The sequence below is a fragment of the Oxyura jamaicensis genome, chromosome 2, assembly GCF_011077185.1.
Source record: "Oxyura jamaicensis isolate SHBP4307 breed ruddy duck chromosome 2, BPBGC_Ojam_1.0, whole genome shotgun sequence".
In the NCBI taxonomy this organism is placed as follows: domain Eukaryota; kingdom Metazoa; phylum Chordata; class Aves; order Anseriformes; family Anatidae; genus Oxyura; species Oxyura jamaicensis.
The window spans coordinates 6,669,040-6,696,428 of record NC_048894.1 but is presented as its reverse complement, the minus strand read 5'-3'; the positions used below and the strand labels follow the sequence as shown (position 1 = coordinate 6,696,428).

General features: G+C 43.0%; 1 protein-coding gene across 2 annotated transcripts in view; it reads left to right on the top strand.

The window, feature by feature from the left end:
- The window catches only part of RHEB (Ras homolog, mTORC1 binding), a 40,236-nt gene that overhangs the window by 6,031 nt on the left and 6,816 nt on the right, over positions 1 to 27,389 (top strand). Inside the window, exons 2-7 of one of the 2 annotated variants that reach the window (XM_035319216.1) lie at positions 12,608 to 12,679; positions 18,289 to 18,356; positions 21,138 to 21,220; positions 25,462 to 25,518; positions 25,619 to 25,666; positions 26,191 to 26,272. In XM_035319216.1, coding sequence (XP_035175107.1) covers positions 12,608 to 12,679; positions 18,289 to 18,356; positions 21,138 to 21,220; positions 25,462 to 25,518; positions 25,619 to 25,666; positions 26,191 to 26,272 — 410 coding nt within the window. The remainder of the gene's footprint in view (positions 1 to 12,607; positions 12,680 to 18,288; positions 18,357 to 21,137; positions 21,221 to 25,461; positions 25,519 to 25,618; positions 25,667 to 26,190; positions 26,273 to 27,389) is intronic. The other variant, XM_035319217.1, reaches the window with a different exon arrangement.

The following is a 27,389-nucleotide window of genomic DNA, read 5'->3' as shown; positions in this document are numbered from 1 at the left end:
CAGCCCGGGGAATTGATTTCCTTCACCAATCCAGCAAGCAGCAGAAGTTGTCGCAGGGCTCAGCTCTGCAGCAGGACCACGAGCAGGAGCGAGCGCTGTTAGGGGAGGGTGGAGCGGCCTCTCCGCGGCAGTGCAGACTTTGATTCGATCTGACCTGTTACGAAACCACATCTGTGAGTATTTTCCTCCGCCGCTCCAGATAAGCGTGAACGCTTTTTTTTTTCTTGCAAACTTTCAGCTGCGGGCCTTTTGAACCCGAGTCGTTCCCTTGCCAGGAAAAGATAGCCTTGTAAAGGTGGTGAACTGTGCCTTGAGGAACCACAAGGAAATCGAGTTTTTCAAGATTCTTGTTTAAATAACCTTGTAGTCGAATCTAATCCTGTCGGGGCAGAATAGTGGAAAAATAAGGTGTTTGACCAGGGGTAAATCTAGACCTTGTTTTCAAGTCTTCAAATCCAAATGGTGCTCTAAGTGATACAATCTTGGAATCTGTGGACACGCTTAGTGATAAAGACGCTACAGTGGATCAGAGGTAAAGGTCCAGACAGTCACCGATTGCCTCTCTCCTTTGAAAAACAGTGGCAACGAGTCTAAAAGGCTCTGTTATGTTCCAGAGCAATCTTCAGTGCTTGCTCAGCTATCCCACAGAATATCTGCGTCGTGCAAATATCAGTCGGCTCCTCATTTAGGTGTAGGGATCCGTTCTTGCAGCACGGAGGTGAATCACAAGTACTGAATCTGTTCACGTGCACTGGTTCTTCCTCAGCTTGCAACGCACGCTTTGATTGCTGTGCATGCGGGTTTCAAGTGTTGTATGAAGGATGCAGGATGAGAATGATGACAAAAGTGGTATAAATGGGTAGCACAGGCTGCCGAGGTGCAGATTTTGGATTATCAAGCGTAACGTGCCCGGAGGGATGAAGACAGGGCTCACAAGCTATTCTTCGCCTGCCTTGGGAGTTCCTGCAGGAGGGAAAACTGCTTGGAATTTCTTGAGCGACTTCCTACGTGAATTGGAACACGAAGAGGAAATTTATAGTTGTTGAATTTGGATGAAGTCCTTAGCAGCTTGTGGATAACGGCCAAAGATTAATCTTTTGGAGGCATAAGACTACGTAAATGATTTCTGAAGGCCTTTTAAGGACCAAAAGACCCCAATATGTGACATTCGGAAGACCTGTTCAGAAAAGCTGCAGTACTTGTATCTTAAGTAGATCAGAAGTGGAGAAATCATTACTCCCTGTCTTGGTTTGGATTATGCTTTAAGCAGCGAGGTTTCCTTTCCGCTGTCTTCTTAATGTAGCAGTGAAGCTTTAATGAGCAATGGGTCAATATTTCTGGAATGGTTATCGGTATCCTTAAATATTTTAAATTACAGCAAGCAGAGCAGCGTGCCTGCAAGATCCGAGCTGGTTATTTGTATTCTGTGGAGTACTGAGTTAAATGAATTTTAATTTGGAAAAAGAAGGAATACATAAGTGGTCTTCAGTGTGTGGGTGCCAACATGTGCGAGTGTAAAGCAAAATTATGCTATTAAAGTGTCCCTTGACAGCGTTGTCTCCTGAGTTAGTGGGATACATCTGTCTGGCTTCAACAGCTTGTCAGATTGTATTGCCAAAACTTCCTTCAAGATGTATGACCTCCTTTAAAGGTACTCTTGCTCCACGCAGAAGCGCTGGGATGCATCATGTGTAGGAAAACTCCATTAAATCTGTCCCACAAGCTGTCAAAACAATCAGGCACTTGACATGAGTGCAGTAGAGTGTGTTTTGCGCTAGGGCTTGGTCTACCATTAATAACAAATTCTTGGTGTTCTAAAATCTGTTTCAGAATCACCATTTTGAGTTAGAACTGGATGTTTCTGCTCTGAAACTTGCCCAAAAGCAAGCACTCTGCCTTTGTTTGCTGCGGTGCTGTCTTCTGCCTTGCTGTCTTGGGAGGTGTCCGTTTCTAATAGATGTTTGCCTCATCCACGTGGCTTGGTGCTGGTGAATAAATTCTAACGGGAGGTGTTAATGGTGCTATTTTAACCTCTTTCTTGTCAAAATTCTTGACAAATCTCTTGTTGGTTGCTAAACTTAAATCCAACAGTTGTTTAAATGCAAGATGTGCTTGTGTTTGTTTGTTTGTTTTCCTGAGTGGGAGCCTTGTGACACCTGAAGTATTTTTCTGCTTGTCTTCACTCACCTGCAGAAGTGTGGTGGCAGGATGGAGGAAGAGCTAAGTGAAAGTACCAGTGTTTCAGTGAGTAGCTTCTTGAAATGTCTGCTAGATGAGCACCGGGGATGGTGTTTCGTAGTGTTGGGCTGTGCTTTTGTCAATACAAACCGCTCGGAACAAGTGCAAGGTAATGGTGCTGCAGATAAATAAGATGATGCCTTCTCTCTTAGGATTTCCAGGCAAGAAGACTGTGATCTTAAAGAGCCGTTCTCCATCATAATTTACAGCTAACGATGGCTGTTGGGTGTACTTCTGTTTGTTCTGAAGGTCATCTGAACACCCCGTTACTCTGGCATCCAGCTGCTTATGTGGGCACGGGCCGTGTGTGCCAACGGGTGAAAGGATTTAAAGGCGGAGGCTGAGGAGGAGAAAAAAGCATGGTGTGAGTGGGGTGCGTGCAGCCAAGTTTGAAGGGCAGCTTCTTGTGGGGGAAGTTGTGCTGTGCCCCTGCGCTTCTTACACCACGGAATCGTGGCAGCCAGAAATGAAGATGGGGGTTATTTTCCCAATAATAGGGCTAAGGATGTAAGCCACTTCTGAAAGGCTTTGCTGTACCTACGGTAAATCTGTGCCCTTTGTCTACTGGCCTTTAGTAGTTTGTGTTTTACCCATTTCTGCCAAGTGGATGTCATGTAGTTAGCTTCTTAGATAGTGTTTAAAATAGACTTGAACTTACAATTAGCTGGATTAACTTATGATTTAACAGGATAACAGCTGACTAATAACCACTGCCACGCTTGGAGAACTTTGTGTCGGTGTGCAGGACTTAGAGCAGACAAATCCAGCGTGCTGCTCTGTCTCTGAAGGTCGGCCTGAAGCGTGGGGGCCTTGAGCTGTAGCCTGATACTCCTCTTCTGCTCCAAGCCGCATGGCTGTGCGAGCTGAGTGCTGGGAGCTGGAAAATCCAGCTCCTGTTGGCAAGAACTTCCTCGTGTGCTGGAGCTGGACCGGCTGGGAGACATTTCACTTCTGAAAGACAGTCTAAATGTAAAAATAGTTTAATGTCGTGTTACAGGTGTCATCATCAGTTACTTCCCTGGCGTTTTATTTTTTTCTCAGGTGGCTGGGGGGATTCATTTTTTTTGCTGTTTGTTCTGTTGTGTTTTTTTTTTTTCTTCTTCCTTGAAAAGATCAGAGTTCTGTTCTGTGACCTTTTTGTACTAGATGGTTTAAACACTGAGGGTAGATTTAAAAAACTGTAAGAGCCAACAGATGGATACGCACTGGTTCAGAAGGTGAGGAAGCCAGCTGGCTGTCACAACAGGCAAAACGTTTATAATACATCATTGAAATCATGGGTTACCTATTCCATCTTCTCTGCCCTATGACAAAATCAACTATGTCATGTTAGATCTGACAGGTCCTTGGCTTACGTTACCTTGATGTTTCCCAGGGTTGGTGACTCTTCCTTCCCCTAGGTTGTTCAGTACTCTGCATGGTGTTATTCTTACTTCTGCAGGCTTTTTTCCGGATGTTTTACCCGTGTCTGTCATGCTGTGATTTGAGCATATCATTACTTCAGACGTTCCTTACCGTTAACAGATTTTCTTCTGTTTTCAGAGACTGCTCTCTTACGTTCATCTTCCAGACAAAATCCTTTCTCAGTCATTTTTGTAGGTTTTACAGCGTAGAGCACGTTGTATATATGTGAAGGATAACCTACAAAAAGGGTAAGCGTGTCAAAAGACAAGGCTTGCAATCAGAACCAGCGAGGAGGTGTCACTGGCCAGCTCTGGCCGTATAAAGTGCTCTGAGGTGGCGTTTAACTGCTTGTAGCTGTGTTCGGCCCCCATTACTAAGGAGGGAAGGAACTTGGTGCCGAAGTGGAGAGAACATACAAGGCGCACATGAAGGTAGTTCAAAGATCTAGAATTGAGTTGGAGGAGAAGCAACAGTAACTTCAGAAAGTTGATACGAAGTCATGGAGCAAAAAGCAGTTCTTGTAAAGGGAAATACTGTTTCAAGCATTCTGGTTTTAGTGTTGCATGGGTTTGCATAGATCACAGCAGGGAGTCCTGCACGTTACTAGTGGGGACATTGTGCCCTTGTAGCAGCTGTGGCAGTGTGCTTGTGCCATGGCCTGCTGCTTCTCGCGCTAGTGCAGAAGAATTAAAGTGGTCAAGACTCAACTAAGCAGTGTCTGCCTGTGCATCTGCTGACAGAGGCACAATGGAGTTCACTGTGTCCCACACTGCTGGTGGGAGAGAGGAGCAGCACTGGTTTTTGTAGCCCTAAACACCATTTCTGCTTTGTGCTAAGAGATCTTCACCTGATCAGGGTGGGTACCTCAGTTCCTGCTTCATGCAGCTTTGGGAGCACCCAGCAGCGCAGGGAAATGGTGCTCTGTGCCTGTTCCGACCGCTGGTAGCAGCAGGCTTTCCACGAAAGGTGGGTTTTGGCTGCCACGTGCAGCGCTAGCAGTTGTTGACATTGGGTTCATCAGACTTTGGACCATCAGCAAAGACAGAAGAGCCAGTTACATTGACTGGCAATTTTGGAGCAATACAGCCTGTCTGAGGCTGAAACTGCCTTTTGTCGCAGAGATCTAGCGATTATTGTGCAGTTATACCTCTGGGTGCCTTTACACACACATACAAGGGCCCGTTCCCCGCCATTTCAGTTGCATTTCCTACAATTCACTTGGTGTTACGATGTGCTCAGGGTCACTCTCCTGGGCTTTCCTTTTTAAAATAATGCCAGGAAAAATTCACTGACACTTTCAGAGGCTTAGCCTTCTGCTTGGGGGTGGTTGTGAGCAGCAATGAGCGCGGTGGCCACAGCTTTGGGCACGGTGAATGCAGTGGCTCTGGTCCTTGGATCCCTAGGGAGGACCTTTCAGATGTTTCACTGACACGCAGACTGAGGTCTTTCATATTGATAAGGGTTCTGTGCTATTGAGGTTTTCTGTGGCTTAAAACGGGGAGATGTACAGCACGAGGAAATGGGGAGGAGTTCATCCTGCTGTCTAACCGAAATGCAAAGTTTGGGTAGAAAGACACACTCTGCGTTGCTCAATGGCACGCTGCTGTGTCAGGTGGCCAGCAGCACGTAACTCACTGTGGCCGGTGTTAGCTTTGGCCAGTTGTGTAGAAATGGAATAAAGAAAATGTCTGCAAACCTGCTGCGAACCCAAACAGTTGTTTTATCACCTGCAATGTGCCTGGAACGTAGCTCATAACCACTGTGGCTGAATTCAGCGGTGCTGCAAGTACAGTTCCTACCTGTACCGTGGATGGAGAGCTAGTGCTGGGAACTTCAGGAAGGTCTGCCTCTTGAAGTGCTAAAACTCCTCGTCCTGATATTTCTGACTTGCAAAAAGGTAATTTAAGTTGTACACTCCAGCAAGCCCTAGCTTCAGGAAGGAACTGACTGGAGGCTGGGAGTTGCTTTGTGTTGAAACTGAAACTTTGAAGCTGAAAAAGGGGAATGTGTGGAATGCGTTAAAGCAAGAGACACTTTTATTTCCAATGGAACAGATTTTTAAAGCTGATTTAATGATGAAACAACGGCAGTTACTGGAAGTATTTTTCAAAGGCATTTCATGTTACACATACCCAGTGATCCAAGGAAAGGTCAGGTTTATTCAGGTCCCTAATTATCTGCCTGAAGTGTGTGTGCAGGGAGAATGGACTTGACTTCTACCCAGCACTGAGTTAAATTTTGCCTCTTGGGGGAAAAAATCAGTATAAAGTTGAGTCTTTCCCTCTAAGTGTGTCATAAACTAAAACATTAGGGGCTGATTTTTAACTTTAACAAACTTCCCTTTCAGAGTACAGCATATCAAATTGTGCCACCAAACACTGAGGTTAGCAATAAACTCCCTAATCGGGGTAGCAGTACGTGCCTGGCAGGTTGAGTTACCTCCGAGTTTGTGCTGTCACCTTAAATGCTTCAGCCACGGAGCTGCAGGGATGCAGGGTGTCTGCAGGCAGGCTGAAGAGAATACAGAGGACAGTGTTTATCTGCACAAGTCGATGTCTGAATTTCCTGGGTAGTGGGGAGTGGCCGGGATGCAGTTCACCTGAGCAGTTTAAAGCACCGTGGATGCAGCCATTTGGGTGTATGCTATGGCTGGGTGAGATGCATGCCGTACAAGTTTCTGGATTTTTTTTAAAGCCTTGTAGCGGCTTTTTCATCTTTAACAACTGATAATGTGTGAAATTTTAATCCTTTATTAAAAGGGAAATATTAGGCAAACTGGCACTCTTTTTTGCTGGCAAAGGTAAGAAGCAGAGGTAACTGGGCTGTGATAAATACCTGAAACTTACCTTCTGACAATCATTTGATGAGGTTGGTGACTTAAATGAGGCGAAATGGACGTGTCGAAGTGTCAGCTAAGCTGTTGCATTAAAACACCCGAATTTTGCTCTAAATCCTTCCCTTGACACCCAGTGCATTGCAACAACCTGTAAGTGAACGTGGAGGGGCAAGCGCTGCTGCTGGATAGAGCAAGGACATTTTTCCACACCAGGGATTTCCTGCTTTCCTTACAGAACATTCTATCTAGAGAGCATTATTAGGACTTCTTGGTTTGTGTTTCAAAGGCTTGCTGCTGGCAACCAAGCGAGGGCCTGCACAAATGCATGTGAGTTTGCCTGCTTTGAAATGTAAAGGAAACGAGGAAGCCATCTGACTTCCGTTCAGAGGGACTCTCAGATTGCTTCTGGCTTGCAGAGGAATACCTTTGATAAACCTCAGAAAGGTTGTGCAATGCAGGAGGAAGGGAAACAAGCACGTGTCCTTTTCTTCCTCCAGACTTGTGTTCTTCATGCTATCGGCTGTCGCGTGAACGTCGTCTTCTGCTCCAGGAGTGGTTCTTGCTACAATATCTCGCCTGAGACCTCAAATACCTTGCCTTGTGTCCTGATGGGAAGGTAGACCAGGAGAAGGCAGGGAGCCGTTGTGGCACTTCATGCTGTTGCTACAGAAGTTGAAAAAGAGCTAGTGTTGTCCTGAACTACTGTTCCAGTTGTCAGCAAGTTCTCTTCTGTTCCTGAGGTCCTTCACTGCTTAACCAAAAGTTGTTTCACTGAGGTTCTCACGCTCCTGCTGTTTGAGGATTCTAAGTACAGATCTTGCAGTCTGTCCTTGAGAAAGCTCCGACAGCACCTTGAGAGGAGTGCCGCCAGCCCTGGAGTTGTGAATTGAGCATGAATATCAGAAGCGCAGCAATTGAGCTCTAAGGCTGTGTCAGAGATTCTTCTCTGGAAGCGTGAGAGGGTCTTTTTTAAATTCTGTTACCGTAATGTTGATGTCACAAGGAAATCACTACAAAATGGGTAAAACTGCATCTCAAAATAGATGGATGTGCCATGATTATAAGTGATAATTCCTCATAATTAAAAGCAGTACTAATGGAACCAAGTTGTGTCAGAGTAAAACACAACTCGTGGTATTGTCTTCAGAAGTTTAGGAACAGAATTCCTAATTGACCCAGATATTTCTATAGCCACTAGAATGATTTACTGAACGGCATGGCAGTGGTCAGCAAAACAGCAACAGCATAGCTGTAGTTAGTACCTGGGAGGGAGAAAAATCTTAGTTAACCAGAGAGAGTTGCTCATGATGAAGCCTGGGGTGAATGGTGAGCTAAGGATGAATTTGAGATCTACTGTCTTGTGAAAAGATTGTTGTCCAAGACCAGTTCTGCAATTAATTCCCTTTGCTACCTGGTTAAACCTTCCATCTGCTCCAAAAAGCTGTTCGGTCCTCTTCTGCGCCCTGAGGGCAAGGAGACAATCTGCCCTGGGGAGGTGCTGGGGGCTCCATTTTCCATGTCTTGGAAAAAAGATAAAGGTCCCAGTGTTCAAGTTAAATATAACTTGAAGTATGAAATCTTAATCTTGGTGTACCTCATCAGGTTGGGTATCAATGCACGTGAGATGCTGCAGTTCTGGTGTGCAGCAGGGTGATCTGATGGAGTAAGACTGACAGCGTTTTATTATGAAATTCCTCAAACTTTTTTTGACAAAGCCTAAACTTGATTTGCTGTGTAGGCAGGAGTAGATCTGCTCAGACTGACTTCTGTAAGATGCTGGGTTTGTGATATGAATGGAATAGATGCTGCCAGCCGTTCAGCACTTCATAGTTGAGCACAGTGCGTAAGTAGGCATTTCTGTGGAAAAGGCGGATTAAAGAAACCATAGGCACCTAAAATCCGAGCGGAACAGGCAAGTGCAACTCCTCAGTAGCTGCCGCTTTTGACCCCATCATATTATTTACTGATGGCTCGTGCAGCCTTTTTCTAGTGTTGAGAAATCCTCCCTGTTCAGATCAAACCGCGCTGCCCGTGGCCATCATCGTGGTGATGCTGCGTTAGAGGGCAGCTGCAGGGCCGAGCTTGCACAATGCCTTGCTTGTGGGGCCATTGTTCTCCTGCCTGGCTGCCCACCTGCAGCATTTCTGTCTCCTGGGGAGATCGTCTGGGGGGAAGTTGGCAGCAGATGAGACTTCCAGCTGGGCTTCCCCTCTGCCTGTGGACTTGGGGAGGGGTTGGCAGGCAGGTGGTGCACCGAAGAGGTGATGTCCTCTTTTGGGAAGCCACCTGCTGATGAGCACACACGAGCTGGGTTGGTCACGTTTGTGGTAAACTGCCTTGGTGTCGTGTAGCCTGAAATTTAAGGGTAGGCTAAATACCACATCTCTTGTCCAAGAAGTAAAAGGATGAGCAAAAAACCTCAGGTTTGCATTGACAGTTGCAATGGCGTTTGTAGCTGATGTGCTCTGCTCCGCTTTATTTAGCAGGTGGTCTACAGTGTGAATAGAAATGCAGCAGCTTATTTTTTTGAGATGGTTTTCTCTCTGGAAATTATTCCTTTTCTCTTTTAACAGTAGGAAACTTTTTTCTGTACCACTCCAGCATCAAATCATAAATGTCCGATACTTCTGGACAACTTCAGCTGAGCTTTCAGCCACCTGGGACTTGGATTCTAGGTACCATCAAATCAATCCCTCCAAACTCTTCCTCTCCCATCTCTCCAGAGAGAGAGGTCAGGAAATCTGGAGGGTTTTGCTTGCAACTCCTTTGCTGTAAAATATCCAGCGCTTTGAGCTACTCACAGGTCTGCATCAATTCGGGGAGCTGCTCCCAGCAGCTGTCGCCTTGCTCCTGCTCATGACACTTCTTTTGGTTTCCATGGATGTTTATTTCCCTAAAACTTGAAGGCAGGAAAAGCACCATTGTGGAGGATAACGCGAGGAAAAGCTTAGCAAACCAAAAAGCACTCGGCGTACGTTCCCAAGGAGGGCATGTGAGAGCTGGGCCTCTTTTGAGGCATGCACCCTCGAGTAACGGAGCGTGGCGTAAGCCGTGTGGCTCTTTGGTCCTCCAGGCTGATGTGTACAAGAGGTGTGAGTACGGCTGGTTTGTATCGTTCCCCCTTTCCCTGGTGCCTGCAGAGTACGAGGTGCAGTGAGCACAGCTGGGTGCCTTTCCTTGGCCCATGCCTGGCAGGCTGTGCATTTGCGTTGTAATTCTCCGAAAACCGAGAGCGGAGTTGCCCGATCTTTCTGGGGAAAGAGGAGATAGGAGCTCAGCACTGACCTGAATTCTCCTCTCTGTCCGTGAGCACTGTTCAAAGGCCTGGAATAAAACCTGTGGGACAAAGTTCAAGCCGAGCTGTTGTTGACACAGTCCTGCATGCTTCCCGGGCATGGGCTGGGACATGGCACGGGGGCTGGCAATGACGTAGGTTCCCGATTTTTGGTGCCTGCTTTGGGAGCCTTGCTGCAGTGGGATGCTGCTGTGTGTGTTTACCCGTGGGGTACGTGGCTGACCCTAAGGCTGGGGGGCTGCCCTGGGGCTCAGGGACAAAAGCAGGATCATTTGGGATCACAGACATGGCATCGCAGCAGGTTTGTTAGGGAGCTTGGAGGAAATGAGGAGGAGAGTGGCGGAATACTCCACTGTAGTCTTGTAGTCTTTTTTTTTCAGTTTGTTTCTTTCACTGTTGGGAGGAAAGCAGTAATTAATACAGCTGGATGTTACATGCAGCATTTGCTGTTGGCTCCGACTCCTTCCTCGTACTCGGTTTCCAAACTTAGCACAGCCGGTAGCAGTCGTGTCTTGCAGTTTAGGATCCTTCTTGGGGAGAAAACCGTTCAGCAATGATCCGTGCTGAACTTTTCTGTTCTAGGTAGAAAACTTGAAGATAAAACAGCTTTGTTCTAGAATAAAGTGTTTAACCTGCTGATATTGCTGCCCACAGAGGCTGTGGATGCCCCATCCCTGGAGGTGTTTGAGACCAGGTTGGACGAGGCCCTGGGCAACCTGTTCTAGTGGGTGGCATCCGTGGCAGGGGTTGGATCTGGGTGGTCTTCAAGGTCCCTTCCAACCCAAACCATTCAATGGCATTAGCAAAGAGTGTGGAGCCACAAACTTGGAGTAGCAACTCCATAAACTGACAAGAAGAAATAGCTTGAATGTCCATCGCCTTCTAAGTGGTGGCTGAAATGAAAGCACTCGCAGAAAGCTGCGGGTTGGATAGACTCAGTCCTAAGCCTGTCCTGACCAGGATAACTTCATGTACAGGGTTGCTTTTTTCCCCTCCCTCTCTCCTTGCTGAAGCAACAGTTTAGTTAAAGTGTTCTCTATAAGCTGATGCGCGCTGGGTACGATACCTTTACTTGCACTGTTGTATCAGAAAAAATATCTAAGAATTGATTTTTTTAAAAAAAAAGCTTTCAAAAGGTTGCGTGCTGGTTTTGGAATAAACCAGCAGGACTGAGAGGAGACGGCAAAGGGATAAAAGCATGGCAGAGATGGGAAGTGATGTTAAGCAAGCTAAGCAGCAAGCTTGATGAAGGTTATGGCTTTCTTTAATCACAAGATCCCAAAGTGATGATACTTTGCAACATTTTCTTCCTCAGAGCCTGCAGAAGTGTTGCAGGTAATGAAGGAATTGACTTCATGTGTCGGTACGGAACGGAACTGCCCTTGCACCGCTTTTGTCCTTTACCTTATTTGTCTGACTTGTAATTTTAGCACGTTGTTAGCAAAACGATTTGCTACGTTTGTTAACATAAAAATAAAAAAATTGAATGTGAACAGGTCAAGAGCTTTGTTTGAGGAAGCAAGAATAAGGGGAAAAAATGGAAAACTCTTCTCATATCTCCTTTAGGAATGCTTGGAAGGAACTTTTTCTCCAGCAAAGCGTAAACACAGCGTGGTTGAAGCACTGCCAGTGGACAATCTTTATACAAAGCAATTAATTCAGGAAAATAGTCTAACTGCAAACTGGCTCACCCGAAAGATCAGTTATCGTTGATGTCATTGAAATGCTTCTACTGAGTAGGATGGTCTTGATGCTAAATTTTAACTTGGGGTCATATTTTGTTTATACTTCCATCAGCAAGAAGCATAAAGGAACACAGTGTGTGCTCATCCAAAGGCAGCTAACACACTTGGCAATCTTTATGAGAGTATATTTGTCCAGTAAACGTGATGTGATAGGATCTCGTGGATTCCCAAATGTAGATGATGTGCTGTAATGGAAATTGTGCTAAGACTTTGGTAATGCTTTGAAAAGCCTTTTTTTTTTTTTTTTTCAGAGCTTTAAAGTTACTTATGGTCAATGTATGCGATTCATTTTCATTTATCATCTTGTAAAATCTTTCAAGACTAACTTAGTTTCCCTTTTTTTTATTATTTGCTACTAAGTACAACACTTTGTTTTATTCTTTACTGGGAGTGTGTGATTTGATCAGCATCGTGTAAACTGGAAATGTTGAGTCGTCTGCAAAAGCTGCTGCTAAATGGCTTTAAAAAAATAAAAATCCAAGGATGCCGCCTCAATTGCTCTGCTTAAAGCACTGCATCCACTGCTCTGTTGTCGTGGGGCGTTAATAGGATGAGTAGAGGAGGAGGGGTATATTGATCTCAAGAGCTTTGAGGTCATCCTTTTGTCCAGGGAGAGATGTCCAGTCAACCCAAATTGAGTTAGTGCTGTCCAAGTGACTAGTTTTCCATGCGATGACTGAGAATTATTTCTGGTTTTCTTGCTTCTGGATGGAAAAACCTTCCAAATGTAACAGTTTGTTAAATTTAGTTTTATGAGGGTTGGACTCTGCAACTTCTAGATTTGTTTCAACCGGAAGAAGCATTTAAATAACGTTATAGGATCTGTGTTAAAACAAAAGCACAATGCATGCTGAGTAGTTTTTGCTGGTTTTGGTGTAAGTTCAGGAGACTCGGTTGCCTAGGAATAGGCACTTAATTTAAAAATAGGTCAGTTGTTGTGCAGGGATCATTTACGTGTACCATACAAGGCTCATATTAGCTCTTGTAAGAAAATGAAGAATAAAAATTACTCTATCTGCTACCAAATGGAAAGTGATAACAGCCTGCAGACTTGTTCCAATACCAATGATCTTTTCCCTTGCTTTGCAGGAAAATCTTCACTGACGATTCAGTTTGTGGAAGGGCAGTTTGTTGATTCATACGATCCAACCATAGAGAACAGTAAGTAAATAAAACTGATAAGCTGCTATTCTGTTGCTAGCTTTGTTATAAGTCGTGATTATGTAAAGGTCTATATAAATAATACGTATATTACCACTGCAGCTCGTTACTTTAAGTTCAAGTTGAATTAACACAGTAGGATGTTGAGTCTGTGTGTTAGTCTGTAAGTTGGAATGAAGCAGTCATCAGTACAAGATTACTTCTTGACTGACATCATAACAATTAGGAGTCAGTGGCCATCAGCACATTGAGTCAGGATTATTTTACTGTTTGGAACTAAAATTCAAACACTGCTTTCTGAAGGATCTCTTGCTTTGCTTTAGCAAATCAAGCTGGATAACTTGCCTTTTGACATGAGTGATCTGTTAGTCCTTCTAGGGCTCTCTTAAACAGTTTCCATCATCTGGTTTTACTTTGTTAGAATTATAATGAGGTTGGTTTTGAATTAAAGCCATTAACAAAGGAGATATTGTACATTAGATTTCAGTATTTTAAATCTTGGCAATAATTGGGACAGGTCTTTTTCATTGCCTGCGCTATAAAAATGTGACGTGTTTATGTAATCTTGTAGTTTTCTGCAGGTATATAGAAGTGATTTGAGATACAAAGAGTCAAAGTCTGTCTCGAAAGTGTGGAGAGTGTTTGTATGCCTTGTTTTAGGGTTTTGACACCTGTGCATGAATTCTGCACTTACTTGGCTCACTCGCTTGGAGTGCAGAACATAAAGTATGTCATGGCCGTGAAAACTTTGTTGGGCACGGGGACATCTTGAAAAAGCTCAACGTTTCGCATGATTTCGTGCTTGTTCAGCAAACAAACAGCATTATTCTTTTGGTGCAAGTCTTGTGATCTGTGGTATCGCTGGGGGAATTTGCTCTCTGAAAGGTAGAGAATTGCAGGTCCCTTCTGGCTTCAGAACGTGTCACTGGGAAGTAGGGGTTGAAAACCTACAAGATGTGCCCCGAGGTTCAAAACAGCAGAAAGTCTGTCCTAGTATAAAATCCTTCTTTTAACTTAAGTTCTTAATCTTTCACACGCTCTTTCTAAATATAATTTCTTAACCAGTCAAGCTTTTGACACTTCTAGCCGTACGCTTCTGATTCCATCTGAGGTCATAAGGCACGATGTGTGTAGTCAACTCTCCACGCTTTCCTTGCGTGTAATTTTGAATCCAATTAACAGTACTGGGAAAAGGGGTTCAGAAATCCAAGTTCATGTACAAGAGATGATGAGGAAGGATGTTGCATTTCTTCAGTGCTTTAGAGCAGGCTGTAAAACCTTTAAGCTTTGATATAGTGATTGGGGAAAAAAAATACAGGCTGAAGAGTGGTCTGGCCTATGTGATTTCTGTTTTGTCTCCAGAAATTGTTATTGATAATGATCAAAATATTGTAACAGCACTGATGGAAGGGTAGGGAACTGCAGTACTGGTGTTAGCTCAGTCTTTGTAATTTTTGTCCGCAAATAATATACCTTGCATGAGAAATTGAGTCTAAAATTAAACTGCACAGAAAGCAAGCTATAGTTAAGCTCTCACAGGAACAAGATGCATAGAATATAAGCCTTGAACTATAAGAACATGACCTAATATTCTAGCAGTTTCATTTTCCAATGTAAAAATCTTTACCTTCTTTGGAAGTGGTGCAGGGAAAATAAGCTGCATCGGGTTTCACTTAATGTTCATTAAAGTCAGCACTTCTCTGCTGCATTTTGCTTTGTTTATATTACATTGGAACCAGAAAAGTTAGTTTATCTAAGTTAATAAGCACGTTGAATTCAGTTGCTTCTAATAAACTTGTGCATCAGGAAGAGTAACTTGGGCCATTTTGTGGCAGCAGTGGAGGTGAGTTAATTGCTTAGCAAAATAGAATTTCCTCTTCCTAATGTCCCAACGAGAGTGACGCTATGATGGGTGGCTGTTCTTGAGACAGCCAGGTTGAGAAACCAGTGGAACAATTACATGAGGAAATGTTGGAAAGAGAAGCAAGCCCATTGCAGAGCAGGATTGCGTGGAAGGAGTCTGCATGGACGCAGAGCGGGATGGAGGCAGATGAGCTCAGGCGTTCTATTGTGCGCTTCCCCAAAGACCAGAAGAATTTTAAACTCTTAAATTTTTATTGGAATAAAAGCAAGAATCTTAATTTGGAGTTCAAAGCAAATAGGTCAGAAGGAATTGAATAGGAAGATGTGCCCACAGCTCCCGCTGCCCCCATCTTTGCAGGGATCTCTTTGGTTATCATTAATTCAGTGACTTTGCGTTGCAGGAAAGCTGCATCTTGCCTGCATCTCAGCAATGTTTTGTCCAGCTCCCCAGGCTTGATAACTCCCTGGGGGAAGGAGTCTTCCCATGGGGGCTTTCTACCTTCCCCCCTGACACCTTCCCTCCACCTTTTTTTAAATACAGTGGTGATTAAAAGTGTACTAGAAAAGGGGAGGGGGCTGAAGGCACCTAGTAGCTGTGGAGGCAATACGTAGAGGTTTGGATGGGCTGCTAGAAGCATCTTTAAGGCCCAGCTTCTCCCTGGTGTGTCGAGCCAGCTGTGCTGGAAGGTGGCAGTCTGCTGCTTCCCAGAAGCTGCTGCTGAGTGGCTTTCTCAAGGGGTGTAAATGAGGCTTCCGAGAAAAACTCAAAATAGCTCTGTTGTATTACACATCTCGGTGTTATAAAAGATGTCCTGAGGGATCCGTGATAGGCACTGACCTTGGACTGAAGATAATTAGAAAGGTTTGCAAAAGGTAGGAAGTGATGAACCCTAATAAGCTGGTTGCATTTACCAGCCAGGAGCTCTGGGAGCCATTTCACACCACTATCCAGTAGTGCTGTTGGTCTTAAAATGCATTCATACGCCTGGTACACGTTTCTTATCATAACGGCTTGCTTTCACAGCAGCTGTCGTTTGAGTCCCATGTGCAAACCACTTCATTCATGTCAGTGTAAATGAATGCACTTGGTCTTGGGCGACAATGGCCAGCAGGTGATGAAGTTGCTGTGGGAGTTTTGCCGCTTCTGAGGTGCAGCAGCACTCAGGGCTGTGCTGTGCAGAACTGTCCCTGAGGGCAACGTGACTTCAGTTTCCTTTGCAACTCCCCTGAGCTGCATGAATACACCTGTTTGGAGTTGTGCTGGTCGCTGCATCACCCCATTCTCTGAGTTGCAGCAATGCACCAGAACTGAAACTGCAGGGGAAGGTGGGACGGCAGTTTCTTCGTGTAACTCCACTTGAGCTGTGTGTTGCAAGCTGTAAGCGTGTCCTGTTCTGAGATCTGTGCGCTTCGTCGAGCTAAAACAGGCTTCACCCATGCTTCAGCTGATGAGCAACGTTTCACAGATGGCCACGTTATGACGCGGACTGCGGAGACTTGTTCTGGTCTGCAGAAATCTGTTCTTGTCATCCCAGGAAGAGCCGTACTGTGCCATGATAGGTTATTGGTTGCATTCGTCTCGCTTGTAGGCACAGGAGCGAGCAACACGTCCCAGAATGGCAGGTGATCACCCTGGAAATGAAGACTTTCTCTAGGTCAAGGAGAGGAGCTCGTGGGTCGCTGACCCTCACTAAATACAGTTGCAGGTTTTTCCTGAGATGTAATTCTTACTAGGAGTGTTTTTAAAAAGCTTCAGTGAAGACCAGGGAGTTACTAATTATGACAGCATCAGAAGAGGTTTGTGCTGCCCAAGTAAGCTGTTCCTGGTGCTGGAAGTCTCCATGCTGAGCTAACAGTTCCCTTCAGCCAGCCTGCGGTGACTCCCCCACTGTTTCCCTTCCCTAGCTCTGTCACAGTTTGCTTTCGGTTCTGATGGTGATGATGTCTCTGCTTGGTCTATTCTAGGCTTCCAGAATAGTCTGAAAAAGCTGCCATCTGTCCCCGTCCCTTTTTAAATATTAACTTCATGAGGCTCTTGAAACTACTTTGATTACAGAGCGCTTCGATGTGTGTGTGAGGTGTCAAGAGACCGGAGAGAGGCTGTTACTGTTCGGGTACCTGTTAATGCAGGACGTCCCTCCAGATGAGGCTGTTTTCCCTCACACTTGAAGCAACGATGCTGTGTGTAGCAACCCTGCACGTTAACATCTGCTCCAACAAGCGGTGGCTTCTGTCCCTGCCATAGCAAAAAGCTTTGGTGGATTCCTGCTTCCTAACCCTACAGTTCTGTGCAGCAATGGCAGCAGCATCCCGACAGCAACTTGGCAGCGGCTTGCGTGCGCAGGTGCTGCAGCAGCTGTACCTCTGGGGACAGGCAGGATCCGGTAGGAGCTTTTCTTGAGGCTTCATTCAAATTGCACTTGTCGGTATTGTCATGGAAAATGCACGCACGCTCCGTGCTGTGTGTGTAGACATCCTGCGTTAGTTTGGCTTCGCTTTGTTTGAGTTGCCCCTTTTCAAAAAGGGCACTTGGATTTGCTAGGGCCAAAACTGGGAGTTTCAGATATTTCGGCATGGGGTCAACCCATTTACTGGAGATAATGCGTGCGTTGTGGAGGCTTGGCAGGGCAGCAAGCGCCGGTGTGGAGGAGGAAAGCTGGCGAACTTCAGCTTCTAGGGGAACCTGAACAAGACACAGAAGCCGTGGGCAGGAGATTGCACAGCTGGATTGGGAACAGCTTTGCAGCTTTGGATGGACAATTGAGGACACGATCCGCATGTCGCTGCAGGCTATTTCCTTGGTCATCGTTGCAAGGAAAGATGCAGCTTCTCATGACTTAATATCTGGGAAAATTTCTTTAACCAGGAGATGACACGAGGCTTATTCAGTCTGTGTGTGCTGTCCGGTGACTGTGTGTTACAGTACGCCACTAAGGGCAAAGCGGGGCTCCGAAGCTGGCTGGCTGTGCTCTGCTTGCTCTGGGTAGTGCTCGGTAGTACATCATGCCACAAGAGCTCTGACACGCTTTGCTTTTGCAGTTGCATAATACAAACACTGAGTAAGGTTCCTCAGCTCGCAGTGCGTTGGCATCTCATAAATCCCGGGAAGAGAAGCAATTCTCATCTCTTAGGAACTGAATGTACTTCCTGACTGAGGACTAAACAGACTGGTAGCTACGGCAAATGTGCAAGCACTGTGGCGAGCTGCTAGCTAAATCCTCATTATTTAGCTTTAGCATATTCATAAGCTAGGCTGTGTGTGTCTTAGCCTCCAAAGAGTTTTTTAAAGCAGATCATTTACCTCGTGGTATTTACATTTAGGAAATTGATCTTGCTAAACTGCTTGGAAACTGGGGAGAATACCCTATATTAAGTTCAAAGTTAGCTTTGATGCTAATTGTATGTAAGTGTCTCATGTTACCACAAATTGCAGTTGCCTGGAAGTCTCTTTGAAATGCATGTAAAAAGCTTTTTTGCTCTTCATTTTTAAGTAACTCTACAGGAAGAACTGCTGCGTGCAGCATAAGAATCTTTTGAAATTTGAAATTTTCAAGTTTCTGAGTTTCAATACCTAAAATGTGCTAGTTGAAGTTACAGCAACCTGATCTAGCTTTCTACTGCTACTTTATAGACTATAACTCAAGTTCATTTTCTTAACCCTTCAGCTGACAGTGGCACAGATAAGTGACTTCTGATCCCTTCCTTGTTCGTGATTCTTAAATGCATGTGTTTCTTGTTTCTTCCAGCTTTTACAAAATTGATCACAGTAAATGGCCAAGAATATCATCTTCAGCTGGTTGACACTGCTGGCCAAGTAAGTAAGCATTCTTCCTTTGAATCTTTCATCAGAGATAAGGCAATGGCTATTCATACTCCTGAAGAGTGAAGTTGGTTGCGACCACGCGTTCAGAACTGAAGTTCAGCTTCTAACTTAGTCCCCAGGGAGCTGTGCGGTACTTATGTAAGGGCTTTTTTTTCCTGTCTATTGAAACAGCAGCTAGTGGTTAAAGTACATATGCCTAAAAAAGTGAAGAAAGAACTGCCCTGAACTCTGATGTACCAAAAGGTCCAAAGTCTGGATTAAACTGGTCCGTAACCCAGTTCGGTAACCCACAGGGAAGTTTTTCACGACTTTCTCCCATTTGTGTTCTCCAGTTACAACACACCACGACCGTGTCCGTAAAATAGTCGCGTAGAGTAGGCAGCAGTGCGTGTAGGTAGTGCTTACTGGGCTGCCCATAAACGACTGCAGTTTGTTTACATTTTTGAGTAAGTGATGGTTCCTCGCATGCTTCTGTGCTTCGTGTAATGGCAGGGAGTGCAGGAGGAGACAATAAACAACCGTCCTGTGGCATGGTCAGTAGCTTCATGAAATAAAGGTGGTCATTATATAGTGTTGCTTGGCAGCAGTTGCAGGTGAGAGTGCACGTTCCACACATAGCAGTGCTCCATCTTTTGAGAGACTGTGTATTTTTTTTAAAAAAGGGACTGATAGATCCTTGTATTGTTACCCTAAACTTTTTATTGGTTACATGTGCTTAGCTGCTGTGAGTTCTGGGCTTGTGCCTTCTGGTTTTTGCAAGCTGAGTAGTGTTAAACAGTCTATGTGCTATCAGCAGGACACTTGCTTATAGCTGGGGGAATACTCAGATGTGGTGTGACCTTCTAGGTATGTTCGATCACCTTCTTTGAAGTGAACTGTGTAATTTAATAGCCACGCCTTATTTATGTGGTGTTAATTTGTGGTGTTAATCAGTGATCCTGTAATCTGTCAAAGGCAAAGCTTCACCATTGACGTGCCTCTGTTGCTGAGGTTTATTTTCAGGGTTGTTTTAATGTAAATTGAAATTGTGAAACTAACATTTTTCTCAGTCTAGTTAATTTCCAGGCTTGATTCTTCCTATGAGTGACTTGAACTTTGAGCTCTGGCTCACAGGGTTTGAGGGAAGAGATGATACTGGGTTATGGAAGGTGTGACTTGAGCAGATTTTTCCCAATTCTGTCTTGCTTAATGATCCATGGAGAGTCCTTGTGTATACACCGTAGCAAAGATTATATTGTAGACTTACGTTATCTGCTTGGAAAATTGGCTATAACTTGAAAAGTTATACCTAGGCTTGTTTTTTCACTTGGCAATTTTTTTAATTTGACCTAGAAGTCCCAGGAAGCATAGCAGGCTTTTTATTTTCCTAACAAGCTAAAAATTAGTGTTCTTGGTTACCCTTTTTTGTCTTGCGTCTCTTTACCTTTCTTGGTTACGTATCCATATTTACCTAGTTCAGTTAAACAGAAGCCTTGGTGTTGGGTCACAGAACAGGAGTACAAAACAAATTCAAACTGTAGCAATCCATAGTAATTCCAGATAAAGGCAAATAGCTATGGAGTTGCACTTTCACCTGTTTTGCATGCAGGCCAGCTCAGACCCCTTCTGTGTTGACTTTTGGATTACAAGGCCAACAGAAGTGGCATTTTGGCACTTAAGCAAAGATGGGGGAAGGCTGCCCTCGGTGTGTAGCATTAAAGGCAAAAAGGACACCTTTTGCAGGTGTTGTTCTTGAGAACTTTTTTTGGCTGAATCTGTGAAGTTGATTTATGAAAGGCTTTCCTCCCATTCGCTAGTTAAGGAAGTTTGATTCCTTTTAGCTGTCTAGATTTAAGCTGCATAATTGCACTGCTCCATCTGTTCAGTCATGACAACATACAGTGAGGTTGTGATCTTAAGCTAAAATTAACATCTTAAGAAACACAGGTTAGAAAATTTGAGAACCCGTACAGTAAAATATATAGCTCTTGTCAAAATGTAAATGTTACCTGGGAACTGCTATTGCAGTGTTTCAATTGAGATATTTAACGTGGGATTTGTCTTACTCTTGTGTTTTCTGCAGTGTATCGATCTGTTTCGTTTACCTAGTTGGACATTTCCTTTTCTACAGGGGTAATAAGTTCAGACATGAGGTGTCTGAGTTTGTGTTTGGGTTTTTTTGTTATCGTTTCTTTTCTATGAAACATTTATATAAAAGAAACTTCCATTTGGCATGAAGCAACTAATAATTATAGTTGGTGCATCTACAGTTGATAAGCGAGCATTAGTTGGTAAGCCACAGCTACTTACTTCCTAACGGACCCCTTGGGTAATTTAGATCTGGTCATTGCCACTTGGAAGTTTTGAAGTGCCAGATCCTATCTTCAGCTGTTGAAATTCAGGATTGGAATGTATCACTAGCAAGATAAGAGGCATAATTGCTAATTAGAGGTAGGACAGTGGATGTTTTGTAGTAGTGTAAACTGATAATTAAGTGGGGTAAGAGGATTGGGAATAGCTTTAGCTGATCCATGGTCTTAGAAGGGAATAAAGCAAAAAAGCTGTGGAGTATACAGACTAACAGGCTAAGCCTGTGTCCCAAGCTTGCCTTGCTTTCTCTTAATTTGGTAAAGAAGCCACATCTGGCATTATGGAGTTCGGAAAGTACTACATGTACCAAAAGGTCCAGTGCCTCATGTCTTACAAATATGACTAAAAACTGCTCTTGATCTGCTAGCATCAAGCTCTCAGCTGTGGCAGTAAGTAATTATAAATGCTATATTCTTTCTACAGGATGAATACTCCATATTTCCTCAGACGTACTCCATAGACATCAATGGCTACATTCTTGTTTATTCAGTCACATCAATAAAAAGGTAATAAAACCTGTTGTGTTCTAATAGTTCAGATATTAACCAGATACACACACACACAAAGAAAACACAACTCAGGCAGGAGCTGAACCCAGAATGTAATTCATTTAATCTCTTTCTCTTAGAAGTATAATGGAAATAATGTTTTTTCAGAAATTTCCCCTCAGATCCAAATGTCAACAGATATTTTGCAGACTGATACAAAAGGTAGTGTGTGAGAAACGAGGCAGTGCTGAACTGCATAGATTAAAGTGTAAGTAAAAGTACGTGGACTACTACCAGGAATAAGCAGTTCATTGCTGGAGCATATGTTATAAAGATGGACTTGAACATGATCTAAGAGGGCACTGTACATTTGTGTGAAGAGCCCAGCTAGTTGTTAGGTCTTGTCCTAGCAGCTTGTTACAGTACTGAGATTTCTTTTGGCTTCCTGTCTCGGCTTGTTCTGGTTAACCATCAAAAACTTTTATATAAATAGCAGCATGAGATGTTTGGCCTATAGACTCGCTCAAATGCCTTATTTGACAGATTTCCCAGGGCATCTGTTTTGTCCTCACTGTTTCTGTAGTCAGCTCTCACATGAGGACAGACTCTGTCATAGCTGGAGTCACTTACTTTTACCGTGTCTCAACCTTCTTAAGGTTTTGTCCGCTGCTGTTATTTTGTGCCTTCCCTTTGTTATTCTTGATTTCAGTACTGGTAGTTCTTGAATTAGTCTTAATTTTCTGATACAGTACAGCATCTTCATTATGGCATTATTTTTGCTTGTTTACAATTATTTTAAGACCTGAAGCCTTTTGCTTGCTTCAGGTGGAAGAAAAGGTAATGCTTCCCTTCTGCTTTTGAGCTGATAAACTTTTTTCAAGTGCTGAAGCATTCCAAGTCTTTTTCTCTAAAGCAGACGAAACAGATCATCCCTTTAGTAAGACCATCATAAATTGCAGGTGAAACCACTTGTTTATTGGCTCTTCTGTGCTTCTTGAAGTGACACGGTTTGGTTATAAACTTCAGTTGCTTTTAAGGTCTTTAATGTTGAACAGATTTTCAGTCCTTCATTCTTGGTTTTCATCTTTAGTTCTGAAGAAGTGAACAGGAAGCATGTGTGATCTGGAGGAAATGCAACAGATGTTGGGCTTTCGGGTGTATCTAGATACACTACTTTTTCTTTTTTCTTCCCTTAATCAGAGGTTCATTGTTGGTGCTGAGTAACCTGCGTAAAATAGGAGTTAATATTCTCAGCCTGAAGTAGAAAACCTTCCACTTCTAAAGTGAAGAGGAAAATGTTCATTGGTGTGTGGTATTGTTGGGACAAAAGTGTCTTTAACCAAGTCAGTGTGGATTGCTTGGAGCCTTCTGCAGCTTGTGCTGTTCCCTGGCTGGCTGCTAAAGGATAAGTTCTTTTTCAGCAATTCCAGCAGTTACCTGATGGTGTACTGAGTTTAGCAGTCCAGTTAGAGGAACGAGAATCTGTTTTCTGTGGTAGCATTCAAACAGCTAAAATAGAAATCAAATTATGGTGAAAATCCTAATACAGATTAAGGTATGTAACTATATTATCTACTGTTGGTAGAATATACCATCTACTGTAGGTAGGTAATATATTCCTCAGTGTTTTATTCTTGATCCAACTTAATCCAAGTTGTTTTTTTTTTCCTTTGAATTTCAAAGTATTGATTCTTTGTTCAGGTCCTTATCTTCAGTATCAAGACAGTGTTTAGGCAGAATAGCTTTTCCAGTGTACTCTGGTAGCTTTGACTTTCCCAGGCAATCAGATTACAGTTGCCATCTCTCTTGATTTCTGTCAAAGTGCGTATATTGATCTGAGTATTGACTGAGCTGGGTGTGAGCTTTGACAGCAAACTTAATAGAAATGTCCTCTTAAAATGATTGTCTTCCCTACTGATCTCCACTGGGAAGTTTAAAATGGGACTTGAGTAAAAACTAATGACCTACATTTTTAATATTCTCAGAGTCTCAGCTGCAAGGTTACTGGAGGGTTTTTGCTCTAGTTTAAAATCCAATTTTGTATCTTGCCTCTGTTTCATGATTTTTGTATAGGCCATCTCTCTGACAGCTAGTAATTTTTTGTAGTATTTCATGCGTTGAGCTGTTTTCTGTAACCTTGTTTGCTTGCCAGAACTGGAAAGGACCTCCTAAGCTCTCTGGACATCTTGCTATTTCAAGACTTGATGTGATGTTCTTTTTTGGATTGGTCAATATCTGTCTTAAACTGTACCCTTGTTCCTTTTAGCCTTATTAATTTGGAAAGCTTCCTAGAACATCAAATCAATCTGGTCAAGCTAGTTTCATTCCAGGTAGTTCTTAGCAGCTTGCATCTCCGTGTCAGCATCATGTTCAGGCTTAAATAGCACTTCTCTTTCAGTTTTCACCTTGATCTAAATAAAGATCAGCTGTTTATCCTTAGTCTTCTTTTTAAACTAAAAATGGAGCTCTTGAACTAGACTAGATAAGCAGATGCACAGAACTGGGAACTGAAGAGCCCACGGTGGGTTGGTCTGTAGGGTGTTTAGCAGAATCATGCACTGGAGCCACAGGTGAGGTCTTACCGCTGAGCTGCGCAGTGGCATGGCATTTTCCTAGCTATACTGGCAGCAATATATGTAATAGTGGAAGGAAAAAAGTGATGGTATTAGATTTGTGACTCAGTTATCTTGTGGCTAGTATGCTAGATCTTTCCTGTTGCTTCAGATGAACTGAGAAAGTTTTGTAGTCTGTATCAGATGTTTTTGTTCTCCTTCAGTTTGCAGGGTCATCTAATTTCATATGTAGTGATCCATCTGAACTGTATCACAGCCAAGCTCTGTTTAACTCCTACTTTTGAAGTAATTAGAAGAACATGAAAGCCCAAGGCCAGTTCTCAAAACCAAAATTTCACTTTTCCTTTTCAGCATAAGTTCTTTATATCCCTGAAGACTTTCCATTGATTCCACCTTTTTAATGTAGTCTGTAGAATCATATTTGAGTTACTAACAGCAAGTTGAACAAGTTGTGCCACACTAAGTCACTTTTTTCTTTGCAAAGTGCTCCTTTTCTCCATAGGATATACTAGAACTCATAGCTAAACACAGAGGGTGAGTAGTACGCAACGCTTCAAAAACTATTTCTGAAGTATTCCAAACTGAATCTTACTTGACACAAAATTCTTCTTAAATATGGTCGTGTTTATTGCTCTGGTAGTGAGAAGTTTTAGTGATTCAAATAGCTTGAATGGTGTTTTCAGGCACCAGTTCTTTGCGGACTCGGAGTTGGAAGTATGTTTGAGCACTGCTCTATTTTAAAGAGTTTCAGTTCTAATTAAAATGCAGCACAAGTCAAGACGTTGCTCGTAGCTAACAAGCTTGGAAGTTGGAGAAGTTTCAGTCACTTTTTTTTTGTTGTGCATCTGGCCTGTGAACCTGTGCCTCTCTCTTAAATCTGAATTGTGCACTTCATGTACCAACATTTTTTCCATAATGTAATTAGAGGAGCACAACATCTGCTCTTTAACCGTGTTTATAGCATGTTCTTGAAAGTGCTAAATGTCAAATGCAGGGGATTTTCTTAGTGGGATTTTAGGCATCTCAGCATCTCCCAGTACTGTTCCTTATCTCCAGTCATGCGAACTTCACCTATATGGTAGGGGAACTGACAAGTATCTGAATAACCACAGTTTCAACACCATCTTGCTGATCAGTTTACTTGCTTTCTGTAGAAGATTGGAATTCAGGCTTCTCTTGGCTTTCACGTGAATAAAACCAAAGAATTCTGTAGGAACTAACTTCCTGTATGAACTAAAATGCTGCGTTCTTTCATGGTGGATTATGCTTAACCAAATAGCTTTTCTTGTTGTTAACTTTTTCTTCGAAACTCTGCTTTAATTTGACATGCTCATCCAGGCTTGTTGGACTCGAGTAGTTAAATTTCTTACTGCAGATACAAACCAGATTGGGGATGTGGGGCTTTTAGCACTCGTATGTTAGACACATCAGTCCTGGGCAATGTTATTTATTTCTGCAAGTATCATAACTGGGGAGGCTGTAATGATAGGCACAGGCCAGTGTTTGTTGCTGCCTCTAGGACCATTTGGTCTATTGTACACAGATCAGTAACACTTTTCAGCACCTTTGTAGTTCTGCCACTATACACAGAGTAAGCATATCGACATATGCATTTAATTGCTTGTGTATTGGGTATTAAGGATAAACATTGGAGTGCATGTGTGACTTCATCCCTTTATTTTGCAGTTTTGAAGTGATAAAAGTTATCCATGGCAAGTTATTGGATATGGTGGGAAAAGTCCAGTAAGTAGTGACACTTTCATCTCATTTCACTGCAGGCATGTTACTAGTACTTTGTTCAGTATACTATAACTGTTCTGAAGTTCTGAACTTTCTTTCACAGAATACCCATTATGCTGGTTGGAAATAAAAAAGACCTGCATATGGAACGGTATGTGAACTCCAGTATGTGTGAAATGCAAGACAGCAGCCGGCATTCCTGTGGCTGCAATAGGCTGGTTTCGTTCTTGGCTTTCCATAACTAAAGTCAAAATGTAGGTTAAAACAAGGTACTGGCAAAGGAATTGTGTCCAGAATGTGAACTAGGAGCCAGGAGCTCTTGTTGTAATGTTGACTCTTGCTGCAAGGTTCCAAAGAAAGTGGCTTTACGCTTTTTTCTAAACAAGGAACAGTGTTTTTTACAACTATAGAAGATAAGATAATCTTACAGATTTAGGGGAACAACTTGGGACTTTGGGACAACTCTTTTCTGAATCACGTAGTTTTACCTGGTGCAGTTAGTTGTGTATTTGACAGCAGCCAATATCAAGTGCTCAGAATCAGACTTTGCAAAACATTCCTGGTATATATGCATTTATGTGCTTCAGTACTGTGAAGACTTCCCTGGAGTTTCAATTTTCAATTCTTCTGTGAATTGTTAAAAAAAAAACAACAGACTTTTTCTTCTTCTATCAGGGTGATCAGCTATGAAGAAGGGAAAGCTTTAGCAGAATCCTGGAATGCAGCTTTCTTGGAATCTTCTGCTAAAGAAAATCAGGTAACAGATCTAAGATTTTTTTTTTGAATACCAATGTAATGGGATGTCTCCGAGTTTCACTTAATACAGGAAGCTGAAGTATTTGCATATGCTGTACAGACACTTTGTGTAGATTGTCGGAAACAAAATGGATGTCTGCATTCAGGTTTGCGTATACGATTTTTTTGATGCAACTGTAAACGTGAGGGTGAAATGAAGAACTGAAAGTTAAGCTTCACTGAACAGAGTGCAACAGTTAGTGACACACTAAACCTTGCATATCTGTGCGGTGTGGGTGGGACAGGATCTGTGATCTGCTACAGTTACCTTAAATTAGGAGCTCATTGCTATTGTGGAGGAATGAGTTGGTATAAGGGGATGAACCTTGTTTTCAGGTCCAGGGAAGACTCAGCACCTCTAGTAAGGGTAATAATAGTTTCACAGGCCCATGTCTAACACTTCTCTGATTTGTCCACAGCAGAAGCTATCAGAATGATAGAACAGTAGTGAAGTTCCACAGTCTGACCAATATAACCAACATACATTTACTCCTGCTGGTTTCTTATCACAGAAGTTTAATTATGTGTTAAATAATATCTTATTCTTTGTGCTGTAACTTTTAAATGCCTTCTGAATCTGTTCTGGTTTTTGAATTTGTTCCTGTGGCTGTTAATAACGCTTTGTCATTGATTTGACACCCTACATATTTACTTCAAGCCCGAACCAGTAGGTTCTTGTAGCTTATAGAAAAACTTCATTTTCATTTCAAGAGGGTTGTATATCTCTCTCCTTTTTTCTCTTTTGTCTCAACAGCATTAAAATTTCTGCTTTTTGCAAATACGAACATACAATAGCGTCAAAAGGATGCTGTCAGGCTAGTTCTAAACAAATGAGTCCTTATGCAGAAGAAATGCTTACGTTGTCTCATTTTTAACTTACATATCACATCCTTGGCCTCCTTGATAACATCAGCAGAATCAAGAGGGCAATCCTGCAGCTAGAACAGCACCTGTTTAAGCGGCCTTCCTTTCCCTCTCTGCGTCCCCAAAAGCAAAACAAATAGCTGGTGCCTGATAATTTGTAGAACTACTGACAATAAACGCTTGTGTAAAGTTGAATTTTCCTTGGAAGAAAATCC